This window comes from Podarcis erhardii (genome assembly GCF_964252035.2).
Source record: "Podarcis erhardii genome assembly, chromosome: 6".
Taxonomy (NCBI): domain Eukaryota; kingdom Metazoa; phylum Chordata; class Lepidosauria; order Squamata; family Lacertidae; genus Podarcis; species Podarcis erhardii.
The window spans coordinates 63876043-63903999 of record NC_138510.1 but is presented as its reverse complement, the minus strand read 5'-3'; the positions used below and the strand labels follow the sequence as shown (position 1 = coordinate 63903999).

Here is a 27957-nt window from a genome sequence, read left to right as displayed (position 1 = left end):
GGACAACTGGGAAAGATGTGATTTGGAAATAGAGGGAGTGATAATGGAAGAAAGTGTAAAAAAAAAAAGTGTAAATCCTTCAACTTGGTAAGCTCTTGTTTTAAGGACCTGCTCTTACGATCAGTTATTCTTGGAGAGCAACCCATGAGCTCACTACCAGGGATTTAAAGGCTGAAAGAAAACCACAGTTTGGCTTTAATCTACCCTAGAAAGAACAAGAGGCAAGCTAAGTGGTGATGAAACTATTATCCTTATGTAATGTGGTTTAAAACTCCCATCAGCCCAAAGCAGCGTGGCCAATGGGTCAGGGATGGTGAGTTTTCATCTGAAACCTCTGGAGAGGTTGGCTAGCCCTGCTCTAGAGAAACACAGTGACCAAGGTATATCTTGGGAGTAGGCATCAATAGCACAATAAACTGACATCTGGTGGAGCTTCAAGCCAAACCTTGTTCTTGTTCTTTTAATAAAATATATTGTTTAGGCATTGCAGGCAACCTGGAATGGCTGCTTTGTTAAAATGACAATTTTTATAACAAGGCAAAGTAGAAATCTCAGAATTTTCCAGCCATAACAGGTCAAACCTGCCATAAGTTACTACTCATTACTACTATAAGAGCCTCACCTGCCTTACCTGAGGACACCCAATAATTGGAATTTTCTTTCAAGGAATTAGTAGCAGTGATACTCTGTCAACAGGAGTCAGCTGAAGTTGTGCAAAAGTTGCCAGGTGCCTATGATTAAATAGCTGCAGAACTCATTTCATGTCTGCAAGAAAAATGAAGGTTTCTGCTCCACTATCACAGACTGAGTTGTTCCATTGAGATCTTAGCCATATGGCATTTCATACAAGCATTTAGAAATTGCAAATTAGGAATAGCAAATGTTAAAGAAGGCAGAAAATTGAGAGAGAGCATGCTGTAAAGGTAAGATTGTTTTAGTAAACACATTTTACTGTGGAAGATCTTATAAGCTAGGCAATGCTGGTGTCTATTGGAAAGAATGGGGTTGTGTTTCAGGTTTCCTACATTGAAAATGTATGGGGAATCACTTGAAAATGCATGCATAGGATTTGAAAATTAAACTATGTTTTTAGCTCTTCTCTACTTTTTAATTAACACAATGAACTCTGAATCTGCATTGGTTCATTCATTTATTTCTGGCAGTGCTGATTCATTCTCCCTGTTTCTTTGTTACTTCTGCTACTGTTGGGGAAAATAGGGTTTATTACACAGAAAACATTGTTTTGGGTACATTTTTATTATTGCTACAATGGAAACTGCAAATAATCACTACACTTTAGTGTCTAGAGCTACCTTGCCATGTGTGAGATGAGGAAGAGATGATGGCAGTCTTAATAACCTGTAGAAGATGAGAGGCAAGTATTATGGTGGTAGAGGTATTATGCTACTACCATAATAATTGGCTATAAAGTGATGCTTTTCTGGGGATATTCAGTGGATATCTGTTAATATTTGTGTCTTTTGTCACTTTAGTATCCTATCCTGGTAGTGTGTTATTCTTACCACAACTCTTTTAGGAATTGGGGCCTTATTTTTCCTGCATCTAAACCCAATAATCTAGGCTGTGTAGGGAAATTATTACACAATATCATGATGTTGATTTAGATACATCCTCAGACAATGAACTGTAAAATGGTGGACCTGAATGCCTGTGCTGGACTTCAGATTTTCCAGTCTCAAAATATTACCTCTTTAGGCTTGAGAGGCAAGGGCAACGCATAACATCCACATTGTTCATGGACTGTGGACAATGGATGCTTGCTATGCAATGGAGTAGAAGAGAAGGGGGCTTCTCTTTGAGAAGAGCCAACAGCCAGAAAGTCCCACTGGGATCAAACATCTCCCTCACACTCCTCTGCGTTGCAGCCTGTTTGGTTTTTTAACTGGGAGCTTCATACACATTCAGGATTGTATCCAATGAAGACATCCTGTTAGAACAAGGACTTTGACCTGCACAACAGGATTTCCTCTCCACATGTCCCCACATCTGTTCTAGGGGTTCCCTCAACCCTTGGGAGCAGATGGGGGCACACGGGGAGAAGTCTGGCTGCATAGGCAGAATTCCTTTCCTAAATGGGCTAACTTGGCTACAACCCACAGTTCTCTGAAACCACTTTTGATATACATTCTCACTTTATTCTAGATATGGCAACTTTTTAACTTTCATTTCTTGTGTGACTGAGCTGGTGCAGCAATTACTACCTCATATTTATGCTGAAACCTAAATAAGGGACTTTGTCCTCATGAACTTCCTCATGCTAGGTTTCACATGAAGGTGGTGAGGGGATTAAGGAAGGCCTGTTGTGCTATATCCTGTCTACTCCCATTAAGTTTAAAGCATTCCTGGATAAGATGTTACATGAATGAGGCCTTACTCTGTGAAAGAATCACAGTCCATTTGTATAGCGTCTAGAGTAAGCTTTCCACCAAAGGGGCATGTCTGTGGTAGAAAAGAGGTTCTTTGGAAAATAAATAATGGGTTTAGTTCAGATTCGCCGTTGTCTTCACCAGTGTCCATAATGGCAGGTGAAATAGTCGGTAAGTAGTCCACTGTTACATTGCCATGTGGACTGGCAAGGTACACTGAAAATCCCTGCCCTTGACTTGGTTCTTCGGGTCCAACCTTTCTGTACAAAGGCAGCAGCTGGTGCTGGCTGGCATCATCTGTCCTGCTGGTGATCAAAGGGTCATAGTCCAAGTTTTTCACAATTGAATCCTCTTCCTGGAAGCTGACAGCAGTTGGCCAGTTGTGGCTCCCTCCTCCTTCCTCTGTGGGTTTGAAGAGGGACACATCCACAGATGGCATCTGTTGCCACTTCATGAGGACCTCCTCTATTTGTAGAGTTTCAGGCTCTTCAATGCTGTTCTGGTTCTTTAGGAACTGTGTAGAATAGAAGCTGTGTTCACCCTTTTTGAGGAGATAGGGGAGAAATTTCAGTTAACGCACAAGTATTTTCTACCTTTCCCTAAAAGCAAACTGCTTTTCCATAAAAGCCAGTGATTCTGCACAGTGGCCGGGAACTTGCTACAGCATTTAGCAAGCTATGAAATTTGTGTGAGAGAAAGTTACCAGGAACAAAATTTCCTTTCTTTTTCCCTGCTGGCAAATGGCAGTAGCAAAATTATTTGCATCTTCTGCAGTTGTTTCTCTGCTGGCCAGCTATTTAAGGCAGCTATTTGGCTCTTTGCAGAAACTAGCACATCAGCAAAGAGATTCCTACAGGTGACACCAGTGACAGGCAAGCTTACCTCTACAGATGCAAACTCTTTAGTACATGAAGAGTTGGCTGGATCTGGAACAGCTTTTCCATGCCACCCACAAAGCAGAACAGAAAGTAGTGAGGAAAGCCTAGAAGGAAACAGTACAAAACAATACAGTACTTGCAAATCTATTTGTGAACTACTAATCCAGATAGTTATGCAAGGAGACATGTTTCTAGCACAATATGCTGGGATTTTATACATGATGCTGTTTTCCTTATGTTGATGGGGTCTCTGCAGGGCCAAATGAAGTTAAATGGCTCGGCCTCTATGTCTCTGTTTTATGATAATCATATTCAAGTTAAAAATTGTAGTAATTATGGTTAGCATTCAGCTATGGTCCTTTATCTTATGGGACACGGGTGGTGCTGTGGGTTAAACCACAGAGCCTAGGACTTGCCGATCAGAAGGTCGGCGATTCGAATCCCCACGACAGGGTGAGTGCCCGTTGCTCGGTCCCAGCTTCTGCCAACCTAGCAGTTCGAAAGCACCTCAAAGTGCAAGTAGATAAATAGGTACCTCTCCAGTGGGAAGGTAAACGGTGTTTCCATGTGCTCCTCTGGTTCGCCAGAAGCGGCCTAGTCATGCTGGCCACATGACCCGGAAGCTGTATGCCGGCTCCCTCGGTCAATAAAGCGAGATGAGTGCCACAACCCCAGAGTCTGCCACGACTGGACCTAATGGTCAGGGGTCCCTTTACCTTTATGGTCCTTTATCTTAGGACTACTGATGCTCCTAAACCCAAGAAACTCACACCAAAATGTCCCCCTTATCTATATGTGCAACATACACCACCCCTGCCACTAATTCTGCTTCCTTAACCACATTGTGGCCGCTCACTTTTATTTCTCCTTTTTTCTTACTTTCCTTCACACTCAAGCCATTCTCTGTGCTGTTTCTTCCTATTCCAAGAAACTGCTGTATCCATGGAGCTCCTTTGGTTGGACCTTCTACCTCCTAGTACTCTTGGCTGGGGGAGGGTCACATCATGAAGCTGTGTATCCTCTTTTAAATCTCCTGACATAAGCCGCCTATGAGCCACTATTGGCTCATTAACACTCTCCTGTTGCATAGATTTCCAGAGTGTTCCTCAGAGATGCACTGAAGTACTGAAATTGTCAAAATCAGATTTGTTGTTAACTTGTAAAAGTCACAACGTTTTTTATTCTCTTTGGAGTTTTCCGTTTAAAACCTATTGAGAAGCCAACAGGAGATTTGGAGTTTGGGTTTAATGAGCATAGGGCCTGACCATGTAACCTGAACACTGTATGCATTTTTTTATCATTACACTACTGTTCTTCAGTATACCATTTGCATGCTGTTAAATGTTTAGAAAGAAAGCATTCACTTACATTTGCCTAATGGATGGCACAAAGCAGAGACAGATGGAAAGACCCACAATAATGCAGATTGTTAGAGCAGAACCCCAGCTGGGTGCATCTGTAAGTGCAAGATATCTGTTACTTTAGAAAGACTTCTTTATCATAATTATGCCAACTTCTTCTAATGGGAAGGGAGCTTTAAAACATTCTCTAACCTATTGCTAAAAATCTGAGATGCGCTTCTCTGATGCGTTCAGCAATTCTTGCAATTCTTATGCAGAACTAGTATTATTTCAGATGTATGATGCTGTTCACTATGTTGAGGAAATGGCACAACTTTGTGGCAGAACAAATTATTTGCATGCAGATGATTCAGTCTTCAGATAAGGCTGGGAGAGACCCTTGCCTGAAACCCTGGAGAGCCATTGTCATTACAGACAATACTGAGCTAGACAAATGGCTTGATTCAGTATAGGCCAGCTTTTGCATTCCTAATGATGCTTGATAGGCAGAACTACATCTGAGCCAAGCTGATACATCCACCCACACCGGTGACCAAACTCTTCCCCCAAAACTGTCTTGAATGCCAGTAGCTCATCCTGTGGTGTGCAAAGTTGGAAGTGCCTTCAGTGTACTACTATGGAGCCAAAACATTTACCCCCCCCCCCAATTATGACCTTTTATGTAAACCTCTTGTTTGTTTCCTTCAGGGCTCTCTCCAGCTTTTGTGGAAGCTGTCATCCATAAAACATATGCAGCACCAGGCTCTACACTTCTTACAGAGAACGGCTGTGGGGCTGTGCTAGGTATATCTGTTGGGAGTGGGGAGAGGGTTGAAAAGGAAGAGAATGAGGGAAATATGAGTATCAGCTAGTATCAAGTCACAAGTACTTTCTCCCATCCACACCCATCTTTCACCAAGCATTTGCAGTAGTCTACAACTTCAACAAGCACTTCTGAGCTTCTCCATCTGCTGCCAACCATTTCTGCCTAGGGTCTCAGCAGTTAATTTGTTTCTGAAGTGAAACCCAGTGTGGCTCCCGCTTGTGCAGCAGAGATTGTCCTTCCTCCCGTCCCCTCTGCAGCTCCTCCTTGCACATCCCTGAAATCTGCTCCAGAGGATTGGGATCTTCTCCAGAGCGTGTTTTGAGGGTGCATCAAGGGAAAAGAAACGAAGTCCCCTTACGCAAGCAGGCACCATCACTGGATGTCTCCCAATATCAATTCGGCCAAAATTTGCTTTCACGGTGATTTCACAGTAAAATGCCCAGCATTAATTAACAAAATCTAAGCTAAAACAAAGAATGACAACAATGTATCAAAGTGATTTGTGCATCTGTTGTCATGTTGTGGGACGGGAGCCAGGGCACCCCTCCCCTCTGTTGAGAAACTTTGCTCCCATTTTTTTCCATAGAGGGACAGCTCCAGATGTTGCAAGTCCCCACACCTATCACCTTTGACCATGATGGCTAGAGCCAATGGGAGTTGGAAGTTTCAACAGCATCCGTATGGCCACAGATTTGCCACCTCCAGTACTTTCTCCCATCCACACCCATCTTTCACCAAGCATTTGCAGTAGTCTACAACTTCAACAAGCACTTCTGAGCTTCTCCATCTGCTGCCAACCATTTCTGCCAAGCCCTAATTTTTAACAGATACCTACCGTAGACTTTAGGGGGCACCATGACAAATTGCTTTTGCAAGTATAACTTGAAGTGAACAATGCAGCCCAATCGATGATCGTCCGGAATTTCCTGCCAGGAGACCAAAATGCTTCTTTCTTTTACTGTTGTGTTAATTTGAGGTCCTTTTAATGGGGCTGCAAAACATGAAATCATCTTGAGAAATCTGAATTGACTATGTTGGGTCTCAAAGGTATGTTTAGGTCTGGAGTGCCTTTGCCCTTACCTTTTGCTGATACATCTTCTGTTGTGGAAGCGGCTCTTCCTGCTCTGTTCTGGTAGAGGGCAAACACACTGATTTGATAACAGGTGTTAGGCTTTAGGCTCTCTAGAAAGGACAATAATGGTATTTGATGCAAATCTGTCTATTGTGAGACCGAGTCCAAGCCTAGTTTGGGAAAGCATGGGCTGGACAACACCTGATATTTAGTCATAGATTGGACATAGGTATAAAACATGGTTTTTAGAGCACTGCATTTACAAAGCTGCTATTCCTGTGAGTCAAATGGACCCACCCAAATAAACAGGGAACAAAGGAAAATAATAATAATGCTTTAGTGGTGGATTTATTCTGTTTTGCCAGTCCTATGAGACTTCCCCAATGCTATCACATTATTGCTGTCTGGAGGGGCTACAGAACTTCAAAAGCGAAAGAAAAATAAACCACAACTTTTGTGATATAAAAAGTTATGGGATTTCAGGTGGATGCAGTGGGCTATGCACTGACTGGAAAGGAAGCTTTTCCAAACCCCAAAACTTTTCCAGTTGCAAACAGTACTGAATGTGGGATCATGTATGCCCACCCTGAGAGCATCATTAGCACAAATCATCCTGAATGTGCAATAATAATAAAAAGGACATGGAGGGAACCGAAAGCTAGCATTGAGTTTGGTAGTAATAAGGTGTTGAGCAGCTTGCTTTTATTAGACGAGCTCAGCTCATTGAGACTGACAGGACACAAATTCCTCTTTTGCCTCCAGTGACTATGATGAGAGCTGCAGCTCAAAAGAGATAATCTCATGCCATCTGGAAAAATTGGAAGGCAGAACGAACTATTGTGCAGTGCAAAGCTGCAACCTAATGTGTGTGGGGGTGAAGTGCTATCCAAAAAACAGTAATTGACCATCCTTTGCCAGGTGCACAGAGCCAGCCTTCCCCCTAATAAAGCCCACAGGGATGCCCACTACTCTCCTCCTGTGCAACTTACCTGTTGTTGCTGTGAGATTGGAGATGGGGATTTTGAGCCAGGTTATGGGAGTTCTCAAGTGACTGCTGTGATGGAGCTCTGTCCATTGTAGAACATATCCATTAATAAAAGGGAAAGGTGCAATAGGGGCTTCCCATGCAACAGAGATTCTTCCATTCCCCAGTGATACAGCAGAAAGATGGTTTGGGGGTGGCAGATCTTTTGAAAAGTTTTTGGGGGGGAGGGAGAGAGAGACCAGGAAAAATATTAAATCCTTAGCTGAACACAGGAGTACAACATCAGAAATCAAAATTATCCAAGAGTAAAAGTAACTTGAGATGGAATAAGAACTGGAACTAAGCAATATGGATTAAGTCTAGACTATAATAATCATGCTTTAGTTCTGTTGATCATGGCTAACTTGTCCCATCGATTTCAAGTGGGACTAAATCAGAGCTTGCTTAGCCTGGACCCAAGTGTAATTCTAAGTCATTTGTGTAGCATTGATAACAAATACAGTAACAACAATAATACAGTATTTATAACTGGTGAGAGCGTGGAACTGCTGGATCCAGTTCCACGCTCTCACCTTGAGTACTCTCCCCACACTCACAATCATCTTCAAGAGGAGAAAACCGGTTTTTTGTTGAAACTGTAAAAGCAGATTTGTTTAAAAAGTCCTCTATTTTAGATTGTTTGGAAACCGGTGAGAGAGCTACATCCTCTGGGTCCCTGTGGCGTTTACTAGCAGGCATAGCGTCACCGCAGGGAGTGAACAAGGAGAGATTTCCCCAACCAAAAAAGAGAGAAAAGAATAGAAAGTGCTCCGTTTGTTTTCTGTGTCAGTATTTATAAAGCACCTAAAATTGCTAGGCACTATATAGGAACATAATAGTTACCATAGTTAATGCCACAGTCCTTGCCAGTTAAGGGTTTTCTCTTTCCACTAGGAAATTATGGGAGGGGTACCTGTGATCGAATACTAAATACAAAACTAAACAAAGTTGTGTGTATACCTCCCTCAGGACAATGCTGACCTATTACTTACAACTGGAGTCTGGAGTCAAAAAATCTAATAAACTTAAAATGATGGTTTGCCATGTATAAAACATTCCAGTGCAGCTTGGTAATAGACAGAATCATACTGAAATCAAATGAATCGGAGGAAAGGGTCTTACCTGTAATTCCTAGTTTAGTAGTGATATAAATGGGTTGGGATATTCCCCGTGAGTTGTGAGAACAAATTGTAATGCTATAGTCTGTCTTAGGAATGATTTGTGAGAATGTGGTCTGCACTGTAGAATTTGTTCCCGTGTCTCTTTGACGCATCTGGTTTAAGGCTGAAAACGTCACTCTATACTCAAGACTTTTCCTTCTCACTTCTAATACACTCATCTATTAAAAAATAAAATAAAATAGCGTATGTGTTTCTTTGCATGTTTCACCAACGCCCACACACGAAACAAGTTTTAGCAGCAGTTTGAAGCCAGCGTTCATTCAGTTGGCCATTAGAGACTCAGGTTCAAATTCCCTCTCCTTTCCCCCCCTCAGCCATGAAGCTCTCTGGATAAACTTGGGCCAGCCATATATACCCCCTCTAAGCATAACTGGCCTTCCTTGCAGGGGGATTGTGAGGATAAAATGGGAGCGGAGGGGAGTCATGTAAGCTGCCTTAAGAAAAGGTGGGGTAGAAATGACAAGCTCCTGAGAGGTTACCATTTGTTATATTTTAAAAGTAATTTCTAATGCATTTTCTAACACACAAGTGTCAGTCTAAGAAACTTCCAAGGGAAGCCAGGCTGAGAGAAGGAGGCTTGTTCAAATAATCCTTGTTAGTATTTTTGGGTGAGTGCGGATGTGGTACTTAGCTTCCCGTATTGAAGCAAGCTGCTGTCCCTCAGTATCGGTGCAGCATTTTAAGATGCAGGTTTCTTTCAGACTGCCCTCACCAAAGCCCTCTGATGTTGTTCCAATTTGACAGATGGGGAGACTCAGACTCCCTTCATTGTTTATATTACTGTACTACAATTTGATGAGAAGCTGGCTTGAGGGAAGCGGCTGAGTGTGTGTGAGTAAGAAGCTTCACCTCCCACAATGCATTGCATGGAAGGTGAAGTGGGCCCATGGCTGGTCCAATTGTAGCAAGTATACCCCCCCCCCAAAAAAAACCCTCTCAAAGTGCTCTTGACAAAAAAACATTAGTCAAGAGCATACTTCACTAGGTTGGCACAGGCTTCTTTCATTTAAGAGCAGACTTGGGCACATGAAATACAAACTCTCCTTATTACCGTAATTCCCCTTATATTGAGGCTCCATGTCCCTTCACATTTAAAGCAGTTTCAGGCCACTTGAAACCATCATGGCTTCCCTTAAAGAACCCAAGGAGCTGGTGTTTGTGAAGAGTAGTGAGAGATGTTAGGAGACCCCAACTCCCCTCAGAGAGCGACAATTCCCAGAGTTCCATGGGAAGAGGGATTGATTGTTAAACTACTTAGAATTCCAGGATTATTTGGGGAAGCCGTGTGTGTGTGTGTGTGTGTGTGTGTGTGTGTGTGTGTTGATGCTAGTATTATTGAACTCAGAGGGAATGTGAGGGAAAGACGACATAGTCTACTAGTGCATTTCATTGAAGTATTGTAGGGTGTGCCTCATTAAGGATTCTTAACTCTCAAACAGAGGCAAAGGTGACAAATGGGTGGAACCAAGAATACCGCAAGCTGAAGAAAGCACAGGTGAAACTGCAGCATGGCTTTCCTCTCTTCTAAGAAGCAGCCAGTATGAATGAGAATCTCGTTTCAGTGTGAATAACAAAAACAGGTAAGAAACTGCTTGTTTGAGCAAAGCTGTACTAAGAAGTGAGTAGCAGAGGGGAATGAGGGGAAGGCAGTGGTATAATGGAACAGGAAGTGGGTATGTGGGGAGAGAAACTTTGCTTATGGCCTTTTCTCAGGGCAGGAATGGTGTTACCTGCCAGAGCAACTGATGTACCTTCACTGGTCTGGCATGTGCATGGTTTCTAAGTTTGCTTTGTGGAGAGATTGGCTTAGAGGAAGGGTGCCTGTATTTTGAGGTGGGGATTTAAGCATGTTCCAGAACTTTAAGTTTGCACATTTAAAGTGGATTCAGGTGCTCTGTTACCCTTGTGCAAAACCACATACGCGAAAAGACTTCTTGCAGTTTGGAAAGTGACAGGGAAATGCATTGAAAATGTGGGATGAATGAATTATCAACAAGATGATGTGTAACACTTTCTAAAGAAATCAGAATGAGTGTTTCATGGAGATCAGACCTAGTCTAACTAACATGTAAACTTTGTGACAGTAAGTAAGGATGAATGCTAAGTATTTAAACACGCCTCATCTGGAGGCACCTAGAGTTGGAACCTCATCAAAGGAAATCAGTCCTGAGCCCTTGGTTATTTTCCTCATTCTCTTACTACATGTTAGTGGTTTAAATGGTAGCACTTCTTTGTACTTCTCTGCATTTTGTACTTCTATGTACTTCTTTCTTCTGTGCATTTGCAATTAAAAGCCAAAGGTTGCATTTCCACTAGGAAAAGTTTTTTTGGGTTGTATGCCATGTTAGTCAAACTCAAAGTGGACCTGTTGAAATTAATGGAAATGACTAACTTAGGCCCATCAATTTTAATGGGTCTCTTCTGGGTACAACTTCCTTGAATTCAACCTGATGTGTTTTACAAGTTACACCTAGGCCACCAAAAGCACCACTGAATTCAATGGGCAAGCTATTCATAGGATTGCAGTCATGCCATATGGTTGATCAGGGATGCAATCCCAGGTCTCTCCAGCCAAGTTCTAACAGGCCAACTATTACACCACCCTTTGGCAGCTCACTATTCTATGGAATGTCAGCTGATCCAAAGAAATTGGGAACTCTGCTATGTACTTTTGCTCTTTGAAGAGGAGTTGCTTTTCTAATGCAGTAATGGGGTCGCTTACCCAAATCCCATCAACTCCAGCCAGCTTGGCAGTTGTAGTCCCAACAAAACCTGGGCAGCCACAGATTTCCCACCCCTAAATTAGGGTAAGGAACTATTATGCTTTTGGTTTATATACACATACAGCAACACCCTCTAAATGGCGTATGTGCGTAGATATTCTTACCTTCCAAAAAAGTGTAATATTCTGCGTTTCAGAAGACACATCTTCCATTAAATACCAGACATCAGTTGACTGAAGTGGTACTGGATGAAAGGAGAAAGAAGAACTTTATAACACATTGCATAGTTGATTTGGGTGTGGTTTTTGCAAAGTATTGGACAGCACATAGAAAACAAATGAGAAGGAATAGTTGTTTTATATAGTGGCGGGTCCCCACTGAAGAATGAGGTAGGTTGGTGTAGTTGCCTGGCAAGCAACTATAAAAGCCCCCCTGCACTTCACATAACCATGACTTAGCCAAATGAGATTGGAGCTAATATTTTCATCCAAAATATGTCATGGTGGTTGGGTCACTGTTGGAGCAAGCAGGGGGGGAAATAGTGGAAAGGTGATGTGCCTGAATGGCATAATCATCATGTGTTGTTGCTTCCTCCCCTTATTTAGCCATCTTTACTCTGTTTTCTTGGGTAACTGTATTATTACTTCCTCTACAACCAGAGCAATTTTTTGGCTAGTTCTCCATGCTGACCTATGGCATTGTTTACCACAGAAACCAACCAGATCTTTCTGGGAAGCCCCTAAACCGAGATGAGGGCAACAGCCCTCTCTCACTGTTGAATTGTCACACAAATGCATGCTGTCTCTGATTCCAAAGGCAGCAATAGCTATCATGGCTTGTAGCTATTGATACCCTTATCCTCCATTTATTCCAAGCCCTTTTAAAAGGTTTGCAGGTACTACGATAAAATGTCAGTTGCCACAAAGGGGTGAGAGGGAGACGTTCACACCTCTTGCCGCATCTGTCAGTGACAGGAACTGATTATGTCACTAGTGGTCAGTGATGCAAGGGTGACAATTTATAGTAACGTCTTTCTGTGCTTGACAGAAACCCACAAAGACATCAAAGACCATAAGCTACAAATTGCCATAGCTACAAATCGTTGCTGAAAGTTTTCTAAGTCACAGAGGAAATGAAGACTTTGTGGCATGGTTCTGTGTGATGGTCCAGTTTGAAGGAAAGTGGACAATGTTTTTTATAATTATGAAGCAGGTCTTGCATGTTAAGAATCTGAATACCTTTCAGACTGGCCAAAGGCTGTCGTGCTCATGCGTCAGACTTACTCCTGCAGTGGAACCTTCTCCTCTTACTTCCCTCCTGCAGCCTCCCGTATACCCTCAAAATCTGCTCTAGAGGCTTGGAGGACCCTCCAGGGCAGATATTGGAGCCTGCAGGGAGAGGACAAGGCGGGGAAGTTCTGTTGTGCAGGCCACACAACATTGGTTCTGCATCCTTGCTGTGTTAGTGGGTATTCTGCATGTATACCTTGTTGCTGATTTGTGATGACTGCTATGAGAGCTTTTCACTATAGACCCTTGATTCTTCTGATCTAGTCTTGTGCATCTGTTTCACTGAACAGAGAAAAATATCTCTTTCTTATGTCTTGTTTTGTTGCTTGGGTCTCCAGGCCATATGAATATTATTTCTATTCCTCACTGAATTCCTATGAGATGATAGTTTGGCTGCAAGCAGGAATGTGTTATCTGATTTCTACATAGGTACAAAAATAAATGCTAGGCATTTCAAAATTGTATCACCTGCTTCTGTTTGAAACAACATACTCCAGTCACTCCATAATCCTTTGTTGGGCAGGAACCTGCAGGAAACCTGGAATTCATATGCTGTATCTGGCTTCAGGTCATGTAGATAATATCTTCTGCTGTTTATATTTTCAAGCTTGAATGAAAAGGAAAATACAGTGAGCATCAAAACTGTTTTCTAAACCAAGTGCTGGGACACTGTTTCCCAGACGTGGGTCTCTAGCTGTCCCATCATCCCTGACCACTGGTCCTGCTAGCTAGGGATGATGGGAGTTGTACAGTGGTGCCCCGCAAGACGAACGCCTCGTAAGACGAAAAACCCGCTAGACGAAAGGGTTTTCCGTTTTGGAGGCGCTTCGCAAAACGAATTTCCCTATGGGCTTCCTTCGCAAGACGAAAGCCCATAGGGAAATCTCCGGGACAGCGGGGAAGCGCAGTGCGTCTTCCCCACTGTCCTCGGACCTCCTCCGAAGGCTGGCGGTGGGGCGGAGAGACCTTCTCCCCGTGCCAGCTTTGGGATGGCTGCTCCGAAGGCTGGCGGTGGGGCGGAGAGACCTCCTCCCGCCACCAGCTTTGGGATGGCTGCTCCGAAGGCTGGCGGTGGGGCGGAGAGACCTCCTCCCGCCACCAGCCTTGGGATGGCTGCTCCGAAGGCTGGCAGTGGGGCGGAGAGACCTTCGCCCCGCGCCAGCTTTGGGATGGCTGCTCCGAAGGCTGGCGGGGGGCGGAGAGACCTTCTCCCTGCGCCAGCCTTCGGATGGCTGTCCTGAAGACTTGCGGTGGGGGGAGGGTTTTCCTTCCCACCGCCAACTTTCAGAATGCTGTTCTGAATGTTGGCGGTGGGGAGGAAAAACCCTCCTCCCACCGCAAGCCCCGGGAACAGAGGAGAAGCGCTGCGCGCCTTCCCCTCTGTTCCCGTACCTGTCCTGAAGGCTTGCGGTGGGGAGAAAAGCCCTTCTCCGCACCGCCAGCCTGGCAAGCGGTCTCCATAGGAACTCATTAATTGATTTTCAATGCATTCCTATGGGAAACCGTGCTTCACAAGACGAAAAACTCGCTAGACGAAAAAACTGCGGAACGAATTAATTTCGTCTTGCGAGGCACCACTGTAGTCCAAAAACAGCTAGAGACCCTAAGTTTGGGAAACACTTTGCTAGGTCAATACAGGATCACAGTACTGTATACTACTCATTGCTGAATGGAACAAATGGTGCATTTCCTTTACCACAAGCTCTCATCCTGTCTCTTCAGAGATGTGTGTAACTGAGGAGTAATTAACAGTGTTGGCGCCATTAGCACCTCATTAACCCATTAAAGTTGAATGGAACGGCAGGTTGTGAGGTCATTTCTTTCACTGTCACCTGGAGAATCACATTATTTTTTACCTTATGCTTGGTGGTGGTGCATTTAGGTAATTTTAGACCTTATGATCCTGGTGGGGGCATCTATTTGCATTGGGGTGGTTAGAATGTGGCACTTCAGACACATAGCTTCCGTTGTCCCTGGCTGTTGGTCATGCTAGCTTGGGCTGATGGGAGTTGGGAGTCCAAACAAGGTTAGCCACCCCTGCTTTAGATGGTAATGGACTTCGCTTCATTTCCTTAAGAGTGTTTTAGGACAGCCCTTCTGTGTTTAGGGGCCCTCCTCTTCCTTCTGCTGACAGGGGCCCTGGACATCAGCCCAAAGCCCTTCTCTAAATGCAGTACTGCTTTTACTATGATGAACTCTATGAGTGCAAGATTTACATATTATCTGTAGGCCTATAAAATGGCGAAGAAATGTATAGAGGAGCCTAGCGCCCAGGAACTTCTAGGTTCCTTGCTTCTATCAGTAGAAATCCATTTAGAAGTATGAGCTAAGTTGGTAACTGGGTTGTGAGTCTATGCAAAGTTGCCTGTTCCTGATCTGAAACTAGGATGACTGCAGAATTTGAAGTGTGTGTGTTGTGTACACACCAACCAAATTTTTCTATGCTGCTTCTTTTTCATCCTTGTAGTGTTCAAACAAGTATGTATACACAGGATCATCTATGAGCAGGTTGTCCTGGGAGATATTCCAAGTCTAGTAATTCTGAGATAAATATCAAAAACTTAATTCTGTATAACATGCTCTTAATCCCTTCAGTATGGGTTGCTTAGGTTGTGTATGGAAAGAGGAATTTACATTACTGTAAATTTGTAAACAACCAAGCTGTTTTGCCATTTAGTAATACAAGAATACATTTAGAAAACATTACCGTGGTCCAAGAGTTGCTGTTCATTGGTTGGTATCTTAATCTAAAGTGTTGTGCGTCTTGTTGATCTTGCCACGAAATGCTGCAATTTCTTGCATCAAAACCATCAAATGCCACTGAGAGGTTCACGGGTGCGTGCGGCTTCACTGATTTATGGTGACCAAAAATACATTTGAAGGAAATGAAATGAATGAAAACACAGAAGTTAGTACTCTTGAAATTGCCAGTGGCTATACACAGAAAGCTTATACTAGTGATCCTTATTTTTTGAGGAATGAGCTGCGGACCCCTCTATTGGACTAGGAACTGCTCGTGAAAACATATTGCGTCCAGCAACGTAAGCTATTTTATGAGTCCATTCCTGTTGCTGCACTAGGAGCAGCCTGGTCAGCTGTATTACATGGGGAGCCTTGACCATGTTCATTTAAAGAAGAGGACAGAGTCCAGCTCCTTCCCACCACACCCTCATAAAAATAAATAACAGATGCCCCAGTCAAATACAAATGACTGACTGGTAAAATGCCGATATGTGCTGGCATGCATTAGCCCCTCTGCATTTTCACCTTCAACTGTTCTTTATTTCCACTGCTATATATCACTGTTCTAGATAACCTATTATTCTAACTATCTCTCTACTTGGGACAATTAGGAGTACAGGTGGCTAACAAATCTAAAAGATAAACAGCACCTCTTTTTCTCTTTATGGGCGTCAGATTTTAATGGAAGCAGGCAGGTTCCACTGCAAAGGACTTTGCCACCATGTGCTTTTTCAAAAACATGCTAAGCAATATGGCCTCTACGTGAAGTTCTCCCTCTTCACATGACTCACTCATATGGGAACTCTGCAATCAAGGCTTTTTTAAAAAAATAAAAAGGCGATTCAGTGTTTCGTGTGTGAGTCAGTGCTGATTAATAGTACTGCCGTTCTCACAAGTTAACTACTCAACTGTAGCCCAAGTTTAACACGTCATTCTCTGTATACAGCATTTACTTTCATTTCTGAACAATTGTGTCCTATACCACAGAAGCTGCACACAACCCCCCTATTTCTGATATACTGTGATAGAGTGGGAGCCTGCTGTTTAGACAAGAAAGCAAACAATCACCACTGACCATAGGAGCCAACTCCTAGGGGGCAAGGTCCTTTCGCGCCCTCCCTAAAATATTTGAGGGGGCTAGGCCACCCCAAAGTTGATGGGCATTGTCATTCAAATAGTGTGTGTGTGCTATGTCTTGTAATTGATTATGTGGGTGGGGCTTATCTGCCCCGCCCCCAATATTTTATTCAAGTTGGCACCTCTGCCACTGACCAAGTGAATTGTGGCACAGCTTCTTTTGTTTCATTGGCTTTTTGGTGGGTGAAAGGAAATTGCACCCAAACAAATACTCTCTAGAAATCCTTTGGAGTGCCAGCCAAATAATATGATTTAAATTGAGGAAAATTCCTGACATTTACCTATGTCAATTAATCTGAACTGAATTGGTTGGGAAGAAACCTTTTCCAGTCCATTGGTGGCATTGATGACAACTGTATAGGTGGACTGAAAATTCAACTTCATTCTGAGCTCTACTGAGCCATATGAGCTATTTTTATTCCTTTCATCTTTCCATACTGTTGATTCATTGGTGGTTCCATTTGTTAGCCTGCAATAGAAAGATAAACCTGGATGAAAAGGTCATCCCTTTTCTACCCTCAAAGAATGTTGCTTTGTTGCTGAGATTATAATAATTTCACACCCATAAAACATTGTGTGACAGTTAATGGAATACTGCTCAGTACCATATTATATACAGTCAATTGACACTTCTGTTAAGCACATTACATGATCTGAACCCAGAGCTGCTTAGGTCCAGGAGTTGGGGCCATAGCAGATGACACAATTAGCAACCCACAAAGTACCATAGTTCAGAAAGTAGCAAGAAAATCCTAGAAGGAAACAGTACAAAACAATACATACAAGTCCATTTGTGAAGGACTAACCCAGATGGTTTCACAAGGAGACATGTTTCCAGCACAAGTGCAATATGCTGCAGGTGGTGGGGCTTTAGGAGGTCAAGGTAGCAAGAACTCAGACAACAGGCAGGTGCAAGTGAATAGGAATACAGTAAAAACTGAGACACAAGTGAGACTTACTGTAATGTATAGTTAGTATCAAGGTAGGTATAGTGTCCTTTATCCCAAGTGCAAATAGTACTTCCATCCTTTCCATGCTGAATGCAGAGTATATTTTTGGGCTGGGCTGGAGGAACTTAAAAGGAGACAACATAAGTGGCTTAATGTCTGTTAATATGAATCCTTCCTTTGGCATCTAGGACTTGTATTTATCCATTTATTCTTAATTAAATAGGCCTGTAGATTACATGTTTGTAAAGAGTTCATATTTGCTTATTTCATTATTTTTATTAGGAGAAAGTGTTAAGTGCAAAATAGGATTGTGCTGCTGACCCAAAGTTCTAAAGCATACTTCAGAGTCCATCAATGAATGAATGGTATAGAAGCATAGAGGGGTGTGTATGGGATGGAAATCTAGCGATGATCAGATATTGCCTGGTGCAAAAGTGCTTGTAAAACACACTCTCCCTGCACCAAAAAAAATGCCTGCGCAACAGTAAATCTATTGCAAAAAGAAAAAGAAAGTGGGGGCAAGGAATGCCCTGAGTCTGATGCCCTTTTTATGCTAAGAGTTTGGTGCACAATATAATATCACTAAAGAATAAAATAGCTCAAAAAATAAGATTCCCCTCCCCCTTTACACAGGTCTGAAAATATGGAATGACCACCCCAAGCTATGTCCCATTGATTTCAATGGGAAAGTAAATCACTGGCTTAAATCTCTTTGATTGAGAATGGGATTTATAAATGCTTGACTTCTAGCCGGATTGTGCTGCTGGGCGCAGGCCAGGGATGTCTCTGTGAAAAGCCCCACTCAGTTAAAAAAAAAAGTATATGGGAAGAATAATACCTCATGTTTCTATGACACAACATTCCATTCCTCAATAAATGAAAGTTATTGAGTGAAAGGCACCAGAGCCTCTTGATTTTGCCATCCCTGCTGCAATCTTATATTATATATTTTTTGTTTGCACACACACACATTGTCTGTGAACGCCGGCAAAACATTTACAGACAAAAGCACCTCCTTACTTCCAACATCGACGTAAACTCCACATACGATCACTTTCCTTTCCTGCCGAGAACTCCGATGGCATTTGAACGTCTGCCTCCCAAATGTGTGCAGTGAAATGTGAGCACTGACCAAAAAGCCAGAGCTGCTGCTTATTGCTGAGTGGTTGTGTAAAATAGTTATTGTATGCTTGTTCTGCAAATTGCTAGATGATCCACTGTTGTTTAGCCAGCAGGACAGAATCACAGTTGATCCATTTGACACGACTGTGTCACTAGCATTCATGCCTCCCCTATAATGCAGGAAACAAACATGACATGTGCTGCAATAATTTATTGGGAACTTAATCAACTTTGAATACCGCAATGGAAAATTGCTTCACATATTGCCTTTATATGGTAAGAGAAATGTGTTCTAAATCAGGGTGTCTGGAGCAACCATCCTGATGCTGATGGCTGTTACCCCCCCCCCCCATGAAAGGATATTTTTGTCACCATATACTGCTAAACTTTAGAATTAAGGTTTAAACCTGCCAGTCCACCATGCTGTGATTGGGAAGAAAACTCCCTCTCTCAAATGACTGATCAGCTGCAGAATGGTGGGATCGATTTCATCCCCGTCACAGGGGACCCCCATCGCCCACACTTGTTCCGTGCTTTCAAGACACAGGTCTGGGATTTCCAGGTCTTCTTGTCTAGCCTTTTACATAACTAATCGCACACCCCAAACCCTGTGCTACCAGCATGCCTGCTGCTCTTGCTTCCATCATTGTTTAGATTCAGGCAGACGAACAGAAAACCCCCACCTACAGGTATCTGTTTCCCTTGCAATGAATTCCTGTGTCACTCAGGGCAGCCAGATTCCATGGGGTTTGGAGGGGGACTGAGCCTTGCTTCTTGTGAAGAAAGGGGAAATGATCCCTTCTACAACTACTGTATTTTTCTGTGTATTAGTCAAGGTTTTTTGACTCAAAAATTATGTCAAAAAACGGGGGTCGTCCAATACACGGATAGTGGTATGGGGGGGGGGGAAGCAGTGTGCCTGCCAGCCAGCCGGTTGGCGGGAGCACAATTTCCTCCAATGCTGCTGTGCGTGGGAAACGATCTCTAGGGAGTGTTTCCTGCACGCAGCTGCTGCGTGAGGGGGTGGGGGGAGACGCTCAACAACTTTGGGCCATCTCCCCTCCTTTTCTAAAAATTGAGTCCCCCAAAATGGGGGGGGGTCCTTATACATGGGGGTGTCTTATAGACCGAAAAATATGGTACAGTATGTGCCTGGCAGGCCTGATATTATATAATTACAACGTAGGGAGCAAGTGAATTCTTTCAGTGTATATACAGAAATAATACAGTTGGTGCTCATTTTTGCTTGAACAGTTATATTTTCCAGTGATTTGATCCTAATTAATTAATTTAGGGCTTGTCCATTAATTTTTCGGCTTGCCCTGTGCTTTCTAGGTAGGGGGTCTGAGCAGTTTTCTGTTTGCATTGCCCCTTCACCCAGGAAAACCTGTTCTTTAGCACTGAATCGGAGCAAATGTCAACGCATGGAAACCCTGATTGACATTTGCTTTGATTCAGCGGTAAAGAGTGGGTTTTCCTGTGGGAAAGTTGTGTAGGGTTGCCATACATCCTCCTTTTCCAGGACAAGTCCTCTTTTTCAGAGTTAAATTTCTGTTCGGGTAGATCTTTTGAATTTGCCAAAATGTCCGGGGAGTTTCCTTTTGCACCAAATTTTCCTGTGTCACTCTCTGGTGCCCACCAATGTCATTCCCATGCGCACCCCACCATGGCGTGGCCCTGGTCCTGCATCCCCTCCCCCCTGCCCCAGTTTCTGGCAAATGTGTCCTCTTTTTTTCTTCTTCAAAATATGGCAACCCTAGCTGTGGGACAAACAGAAGTTTGGATAAGCCCCTACTTGCGATCAAAAGCAACAAATGAGCCATCTTATTGTAGCAGGACTTCTGATGAACTGTAAAGTATATATGGCCATAGGACAGATTCCTGCACTCTCGCACACAACTGAAAATGGCTGGAAACAATTACAGAAAATGAAATAACCATATCCCTTAAGGCTTAAGTAGTTCCTGTGTCAATATCAATGCAGGTTCTTTAGAGATAATTCAGCCTGTCCTTTTATCTGCAATTACAATTGCTGCAGCAATAGGCCCCACAGTCAATATGCAGTTCCTAGTAGGTAAATCTATGTATTGGCTCTGCAGAGTGCTATACAATTAGGAACTCTGATGGGTGGTTCTTAACAATGTTTTTAGCCTAATACATAAACAGAATATTTGTCTGAGAGAGAGAGAGAGAGAGAGAGAGAGAGAGAGAGAGAGCGCAATGCTACTCAACTGTTTACTGTTGCAAGCAACTGAGCTCCCAAAATGTACTCCTAGATTGAGAAAAGGAAAGGAAAATGTGATGCTTTCTGATAGAACAGTTCAAATAAAAGGAGGAGTTTTCCCCAGAACATGCAGTCCCCCCAAATGAGCAAGGTTTCTTAACAGATGGAAACTCACTGTGGCAAAGACAGTAGTCCCCAAAGGGTCTTGCGACTGGGATTTAGTGGCAGCCTGATAAAAGGTTGGTTGGGGACAGTATGCATTTGAATACCAGTGTCTGGAAACTGCAGGAGGCGAGAAGGCTCAGGACTGGCTTGCGGGCTTTCCATAGGTGTCTAGTTGACCACTGGGAAAACAAGATGGTGGACTAACTGGGCCACTGGCCTGATCTAGCAGGCACTCCTTATGTTGTTATGCTCATCACTCCCAACTGGGGATGGTACTATGCATCACGACGATAGCAGGCCATGTTATTTGCATTCATGAGGATCTAGGCTTAACCTCTGAAACCTCCAACTTAAAAGCACGTTAGCAGGTGATGAGAGTGACCTCTGCCTAAAGCCTTTGGGACTTGCAATAGGTCAGAGTAGACTGTACTGGGCCAAAGGGAGCCAATTGTCTTACTTGGTAGGAGCATCTTCATGAGAAGATTCTCAGGTTTGCGCCTGCCAGGCACAGAACACTTCCAGGTTTAGGAATCCAACTGAGGGTGTTTGGGCCAAGGATCCCCCCCAACCCCAAATAGTGAAGCCACTGCATTTGTTTGGGATTATAAATACTTACCTATTCCCATGTGTACTAAAAGCCAAACCTTTAAGGGAACATGTGCTGTGAAGAACATCTTGATGCACGGGTTTTTGCTGGGGTTTGCTTGCCCTGTTTTAAAACAAACAAATAAATCTCTGTGTGGGGGGGGGGGAATAACCCTTTAGCTACTCATCAAAGGTAATGGGGTTGAGGGATCTTTTCTACTTCTCAGAACAGGAAGGCAGAGCTTCTCCACCACCACATCCCAAGCTCCTGGGACTTTTCAGTGCAACGTTGAGCATCTGGATTTTACAATAAATAACAGACCGTTACAATAAAACATGAAGCTCATTCTAGGAGCAGGGCCTAATTTTAGGGATTCCCCAGCTCTTTGTAATTTTTTTATTTTTTATTTTGCCTTTCATTAGCAATATTTCTTGGGTTTCTTTTCTGGTTCATGAGCAAATGCTGCTGCTTCTCTGTCTTTTCTGGAAGCACAAGTGCTTAAACAAAAACAGAGAAACAGAATCATTCCAAAGGTCATAGCAGCCTTTGGGTTGCATCAGTTCAGATAAACATCCTAGTGCTGATTTTTCCCCAAAATGTGCTGCTCATAGCGTTAGAGTTGCCAGGTCCTCTCTGAAAAAAGGGGGGTGCCTGCGTCAGGGCGGTGGGCAACCTTCCTTCTATCAAGAACCACATTGCTGGTGGCGGGCAGACCCAGAGATGAAGATGTTTTGGATTAACTAATCCAGGATATTGTTATGTACTAACCTTGGATCCTAGAACAATAGGCAAGTAGGATCCTAAAATGCAACAACTGATTGGCTTGCAGGAGAAGACCAATCAGGCTCCAGGAAGAAGTTAATCAGCCTGTTAGGCTGGTAGAATCCTAAAATGCAACAACTGATTGGCCTGCAGGAAAAGACCAATCAGGGTCCAGGAGGGAAGCAGAATCAGCCAATCAGACGGGACTCATTGTGCAAATAATGTATATAAAAGCCTGAGGTTTGGGGGGCAATTCAATCACTGTTTTACAAGCTACAATAAAGAGCATGAAATCATTACCGGACTCTGAGTATATTTCAGATATAGACTGTCTTGCTTCCATTTTCACCATGGGTACCACAGATAACCCCCTAATCCTATGTGATAAACCCTACTGGGTTTAATGGGGTTACTGTCTGATGATATTTACTGATCCATTTTGTACAGCAGATCAGCTACAGCCACTGTTCTGAAAAGCAAATAAAAGTAATTACTTTTTGACTTTAGTGTGATACACACACAACTGGATCCTGTCAGTTAGTTGGGTGGGAAACCTTTCCCCTAAGCCATACACCAAGGAAGTATCAGTGCTGCGTTGGATGCAGTTGCTGTAGTTTGCTCACTTGTGGTCTATATTCAAGTATGGTGGAACCATTGAAATGGTTGCCATCCCTTACCTGCCAAGGGGCAAAATTAGGGTTTTGTTGGCCTCTGCAGGCTTATGAGGTGGAAGAGCAAGAATAGTGGAGACAGGTTAGAACTGTGAAGGGCTGTTAAAGAGCAGCAGTCCCATTCTATTTTGTTTGCTGTGCTGAAATAACTTAGATTGCACATTACGAGAAAAGGTACAATATACATGAATTGATCTTTGAATCTTTCAGAGAAATTGCAAGTGCAAATGAATCCAATTGGAATCATATGTATACTTAATTGAGGAGTATCATCAGCAGAAATCTGCACAAATGGAAAAGTTCCTCAAAAGTTGTTTTTGTCTGCAAAAATTACTTCTGCTTTCATATGCTTTGTGCCATAGGTAATATAATTGGCAATAAGAATGTAACAACTAGTAATGTTGAACTAGAACAGGTGTTCATTATCTATACCTTCTGGAAAAAATGAATACATTTTTGTTTCGAAAAGCCTTTATAGCTGGATGAAAATGTCTCTGCCTTGAGGTGTTCATTTTGTTTCTAAATCTATCTTTAGTTATTATTTCTGGTACTTTTTTTTAATGATTCAAAGCTGTTTTTATGGTACATTTGTAAATGAGTCACATTTAAAAGGCAGTTCAAAAAATTAATAAATAATAATGATGATAACGGTAACAAATTGGATTTTCTTATTTATTATAATCATCATTTGCACAGATCTCTTTTTGACAGTGAAAGTGTGAATGTATAATTGGCCTGAATCAACAAGAAGGAAAATTCAGTCAACCCACATGGATCTAAAGCTAAATGTGTACCATTAATGTTTTCAGACAATGAGCTATTTAACATAGGGGTGGGAACATTTGGCCCTCCAGAAGTTGTTGGGCTACAGTTTGCATCAACCCCAGCCAGTATGACCAGTGACCAGGGATGATAGTGGTAGTTTGGCAACATCTGGAGAACCAGTGGTTCCCCATACTATTTTGTTTTACAATATAAAAATTGTGGGAAAGGAAAATATAAGTATAAAGTGACCATTTAGAAAAGAATATATTAAGAATTGGCTTCTCAGAAGCCTTACTCTGGAACTTGTGCAAATGTAGGGGGGGAAACAACAACCTACTTTTCTGGATTCTCCCCTTTTCTCACACAGTGCTAATCTGTAAGTCAGAAACATCCCTTATGTGACTGGAAAAAGCTTTAAATGACATTTCTGGCTACACTGCAGTGTGTTCTTTTTTATGTAACCATACACCACCGGTTGTGTTCAAGTTATGCTGGCATTCTGCGCACATGATAGTTTCACCAGAGATTTTGAATTGGTATGACAAGAGAGTCAACAACACACACTTTGTGTGTCTGTGTGTGTACAATGTCAGTCCCTCCCTCCCCACATCTGCTCAAACAGGTTTAACAGATTTCTGTTAACGTTTCAGAATTACAAGACCCAGCTAGAGAGAAAGGAAAATAGCTTGTGTGCCAAGAACAAAAATGGTTTAATTATGTCACCTTTGAATTTCTAAGCCATCTCATGTGGGTGACAATACCGTCACTGAGTACAGCTGTTTTGGGGGGAAGGGAGGCAGGAGCAACCAAACAGGGCAGGGCTTTTTTCCCCAGCAGGAACGCACCAGAACTCAGTTCCGGCATCTCTCAAGTGGGTGCCACTGTCATTCTAAGAGAACAGGGGAGCGTTTGTGGTGAGTTCCGGCAACTGTTTTTCTAGAAAAATAGCACTGAAATGGAGGATATTTTGCCAACAAAAGTATTCTGTAATAGCAGTACTTCAATAATGTACTATATTTTATATTTCCACATCCTCCAGCATTTCCCAAATGAAGATAAGGATGGTCTTGTGTTCTCCTTTGTGTCTCCACACCAAATATCACTGGTCCTGCCACTATTACACATTGCTGTCTACAACAGCATAAAATGATCATCTTAGTGGGATTACTACAGACTGCTTCCAGCTCCACAGTCACTGTAGAAAATTGCTGTTTGTAGGAAATTTGGACCTTCTTTTTGAACCTTTTCTTTCACCATCAGGAAGGAATATAAATTTCTTCACTGAATCTTGTTCCCACAGTCTCTTTGGGAGATGGTGTATGGCTATCTGGCTTGTTCAGGTTGATACGTCAGGTAACAAAGCAAACCAGATGAATTGCTTTTCTTTTTGGTTTCTTTTTCTGTCAAGCGCTCAGAAATGGATGAGTGAGCAGTCTAGGCCATTTACAAGAAAGAAGTGTGATTCCTTTTTACAATAATTGTTTTTAATGTAGGCAGTTTGTTGAGGGAAGCAGGGGGAAATACCTCACAGGTTTAAGTCGCAAAATATCAAATGCACCCTCTTTGGAATTTTCTTCCAGTGGGGACCAATTCATGGAATTCTGTCTTTAGAATCATATGTTCTCTTTGCCTGAAACCATATACCCAGAAGCCTACTGGGTACCATACTGTCTCCAAGTCCACCAATGCCATGAGAACATAGGAAGCTACCTTAAAGCGTGTCAGACCATGGCTCCATTTAGTTCAGTACTACCTACATCAGGCATAGGCAAACTCAGCCCTCCAGATGTTTCGAGACTGCAGTTCTCATCATCTCTGACCAATGGTCCTGTTAGCTAGGGATGGTGGAAGTTGAAGTCCCAAAACATCTGGAAGGTTGAGTTTGCCTATGCCTGGCCTACATCAACCGGAAGCTGCTGTCCAGGGTTTCAGGAAAGCACTTTTCCAAGCCCTACTTGGAGACCCCAGAACCTTGAACCTTGGACTTTCTGCATGCAAGGCAGATGTTGTCCCACTGGACCAGGGTCCTTTCCTCATGTAAAAATTAGAGGGGAGTGAGGATGGGAAAGTGAGAAACCAGTTGTGGGGCAATATAAGGCGGCAGCTTTATGAAGCTCCTTCGATCTTCAAATATATCTACACATAGACTGTAACATCTTTCCCTCTCTTCACACCCACTAAACAATATAGAAACCTAAAAATAAAGAAAAAGTACTTTTCACAAATGGGATTATTATGGAAGGAAAAATTGTGGGAGCAACAACAATTGTTTGCAAGTGCCAGTTATACTAATTTCATCAATAGGAGAATTAAACAAGGAAGTGAGAAAACAAATGATTTTTAAAATTGTGATAAAGAGGGGAAGAGTTGGGAACAAAGAAGATGTGCATTCAGCTGTGGGGTTTTCAAATGTTTAAATCCTTCGTAAAGGGATCAGTGAATTTGAGGCATTCCTTTTCAGTACTACACATTTCTTAAAATGGAATCTGCTTGGTAATTTTCCACATTCCCCAATCTTTGACTACGTCTTACACACAAACACACGCAAGTGATACCCTGATTTGTATAGCAGCTTTCATGTTCTAGTCTTCACTTTGAAATCCCTCCATCACTTTGTTCTGCTGATCATCTCTCATCCCCTGCTTCTTCCTGCAGCCATGCTTTGCACAGCAAACTCATCTCTCCTTGGCCCCTTTCTCTTTCAACTGTGTCCTTTGCCATGAAGCACCTGCCTAGAACAGCTTCCCCATCATTGTCAGGGACTTTTCCACTGATTTATTATTAATTTTGCAGTTGTTACCCAGCTGTATGAAGACTAGTTGGACGCTTTTTGGATAGAGATCATGCTATAATAATGAGCTCCTCTCTGCCCCATGCCTGCACCACTTAGATTTATTTAAGACAAAATTAGTGGGCTCAGCACCCCCATCTCCCCCAAAATCATTTGTGAAATGGCAAACACCAGCAAATCTATCACATCAATGTCCTGATAGTTTACAAAACCTTTTATTTTAAAAACAATGCATTATTTGTAGGCTCTGCATTTCATCTATTTCTTTATTTTTTGGGGTGTGTGAATATATATATATATATATATATATATATATATATATATACACACACCCCATTTAGAGATTTTTGAAACATGAATCCACTGCAACAAGATTTAACTTGGCTTATCCATTTCGTGTGATTGGTTTATTGTACTGGCTCAAGACTAGCTTAATTAAAAAATTAAATTAAATTAAAAAGCGTTTGGGAAGCTTTTGGAAAGGGCCTCTATTCCCTCCTACAAGTTCTCCTTTAAGAAAGCTGCTTCCACACAAGGCATGAAGTGGAGCGTTTCCATGCCTTGTTCACCTGTTTGACTTTTTGGCAAGGCATTTCCTCCACTGGTATATGGCTGCTTACCTCATCTTCACCGCTCATGTACATGCCTCCGACTCCTTCTCCACTCCTCAACTTTTCTCTTTAGCAAAAGTTTTGATACACCAGGAGCTGTAACATTTCTGTGGGCACTGCCCATGCCCAGCTGGGACCTTACCTGCACTATGTTCAAGAAGGGCTCTAAACCCATACCCAATGACCCTAAGAGTAAGCTCTGTGAACCAAACAGGACTCTCTATTTTAAAACCATAGATCTTACTATGGAATCAGAAGAAACAATTTGGCTTCTTTCTGCTTTAAAAAGATGAGGGGGAGCAAGCCACTATACTTTTGCCCAGTAAGGAGGCTTATGTCCCTGATTTCTCCTCAGGTGCCAAGCAAATATGAGCTCCTTCTTCCCCTTCCTTTTCAGTTATATATCCAGTGCTATCTTTTCTTTTAAAAAATGTTTAGGGGTACTCTCATTTTGACTCAAGAAAATCATCATTTTATAGTTCAAATCAGGAAAAATAAATCCAGTAGATGGACAAAAGTACAAAGATTAACAAAATGTTTAGGAGTATGTGTACCCCTGCGTTGTCCCCCCAGAAAAAAGCACTGTATATATCTATTATCTGCATTTATGCAGCAACTCACCCCAGTTCACTGCAGATGTAAGTTCCTCTTCCCATCGGCACCTCATGGGCTGGCCGCACAGAAGCTGCTTAGAGCACGCCTGGCTGTGTG

General features: G+C 42.6%; 1 protein-coding gene across 2 annotated transcripts; it reads right to left on the bottom strand.

The window, feature by feature from the left end:
* Positions 1-420: 420 nt before the first annotated feature.
* On the bottom strand, positions 421-27957 carry IL12RB2 (interleukin 12 receptor subunit beta 2). 2 transcript variants are annotated; one of them, XM_081867175.1, is made up of 16 exons: positions 27868-27957; positions 20904-21769; positions 18570-18841; positions 17559-17673; positions 16881-17068; positions 15428-15570; positions 13189-13327; positions 11596-11675; positions 8650-8866; positions 7493-7690; positions 6512-6613; positions 6267-6422; positions 5281-5415; positions 4634-4721; positions 3270-3369; positions 421-2928 (listed from the first exon to the last, which is right to left on the bottom strand). In XM_081867175.1, exons 3-16 carry the CDS (start codon positions 18832-18834, stop codon positions 2392-2394), a joined length of 2463 nt encoding a protein of 820 aa, XP_081723301.1. In that variant the 5' UTR covers positions 18835-18841; positions 20904-21769; positions 27868-27957; the 3' UTR covers positions 421-2391. The 2 variants fall into 2 exon arrangements, with proteins under 2 accessions (XP_081723301.1, XP_081723302.1); XM_081867176.1 differs by lacking the exons at positions 20904-21769; positions 27868-27957 and having other exon boundaries at positions 18570-19535.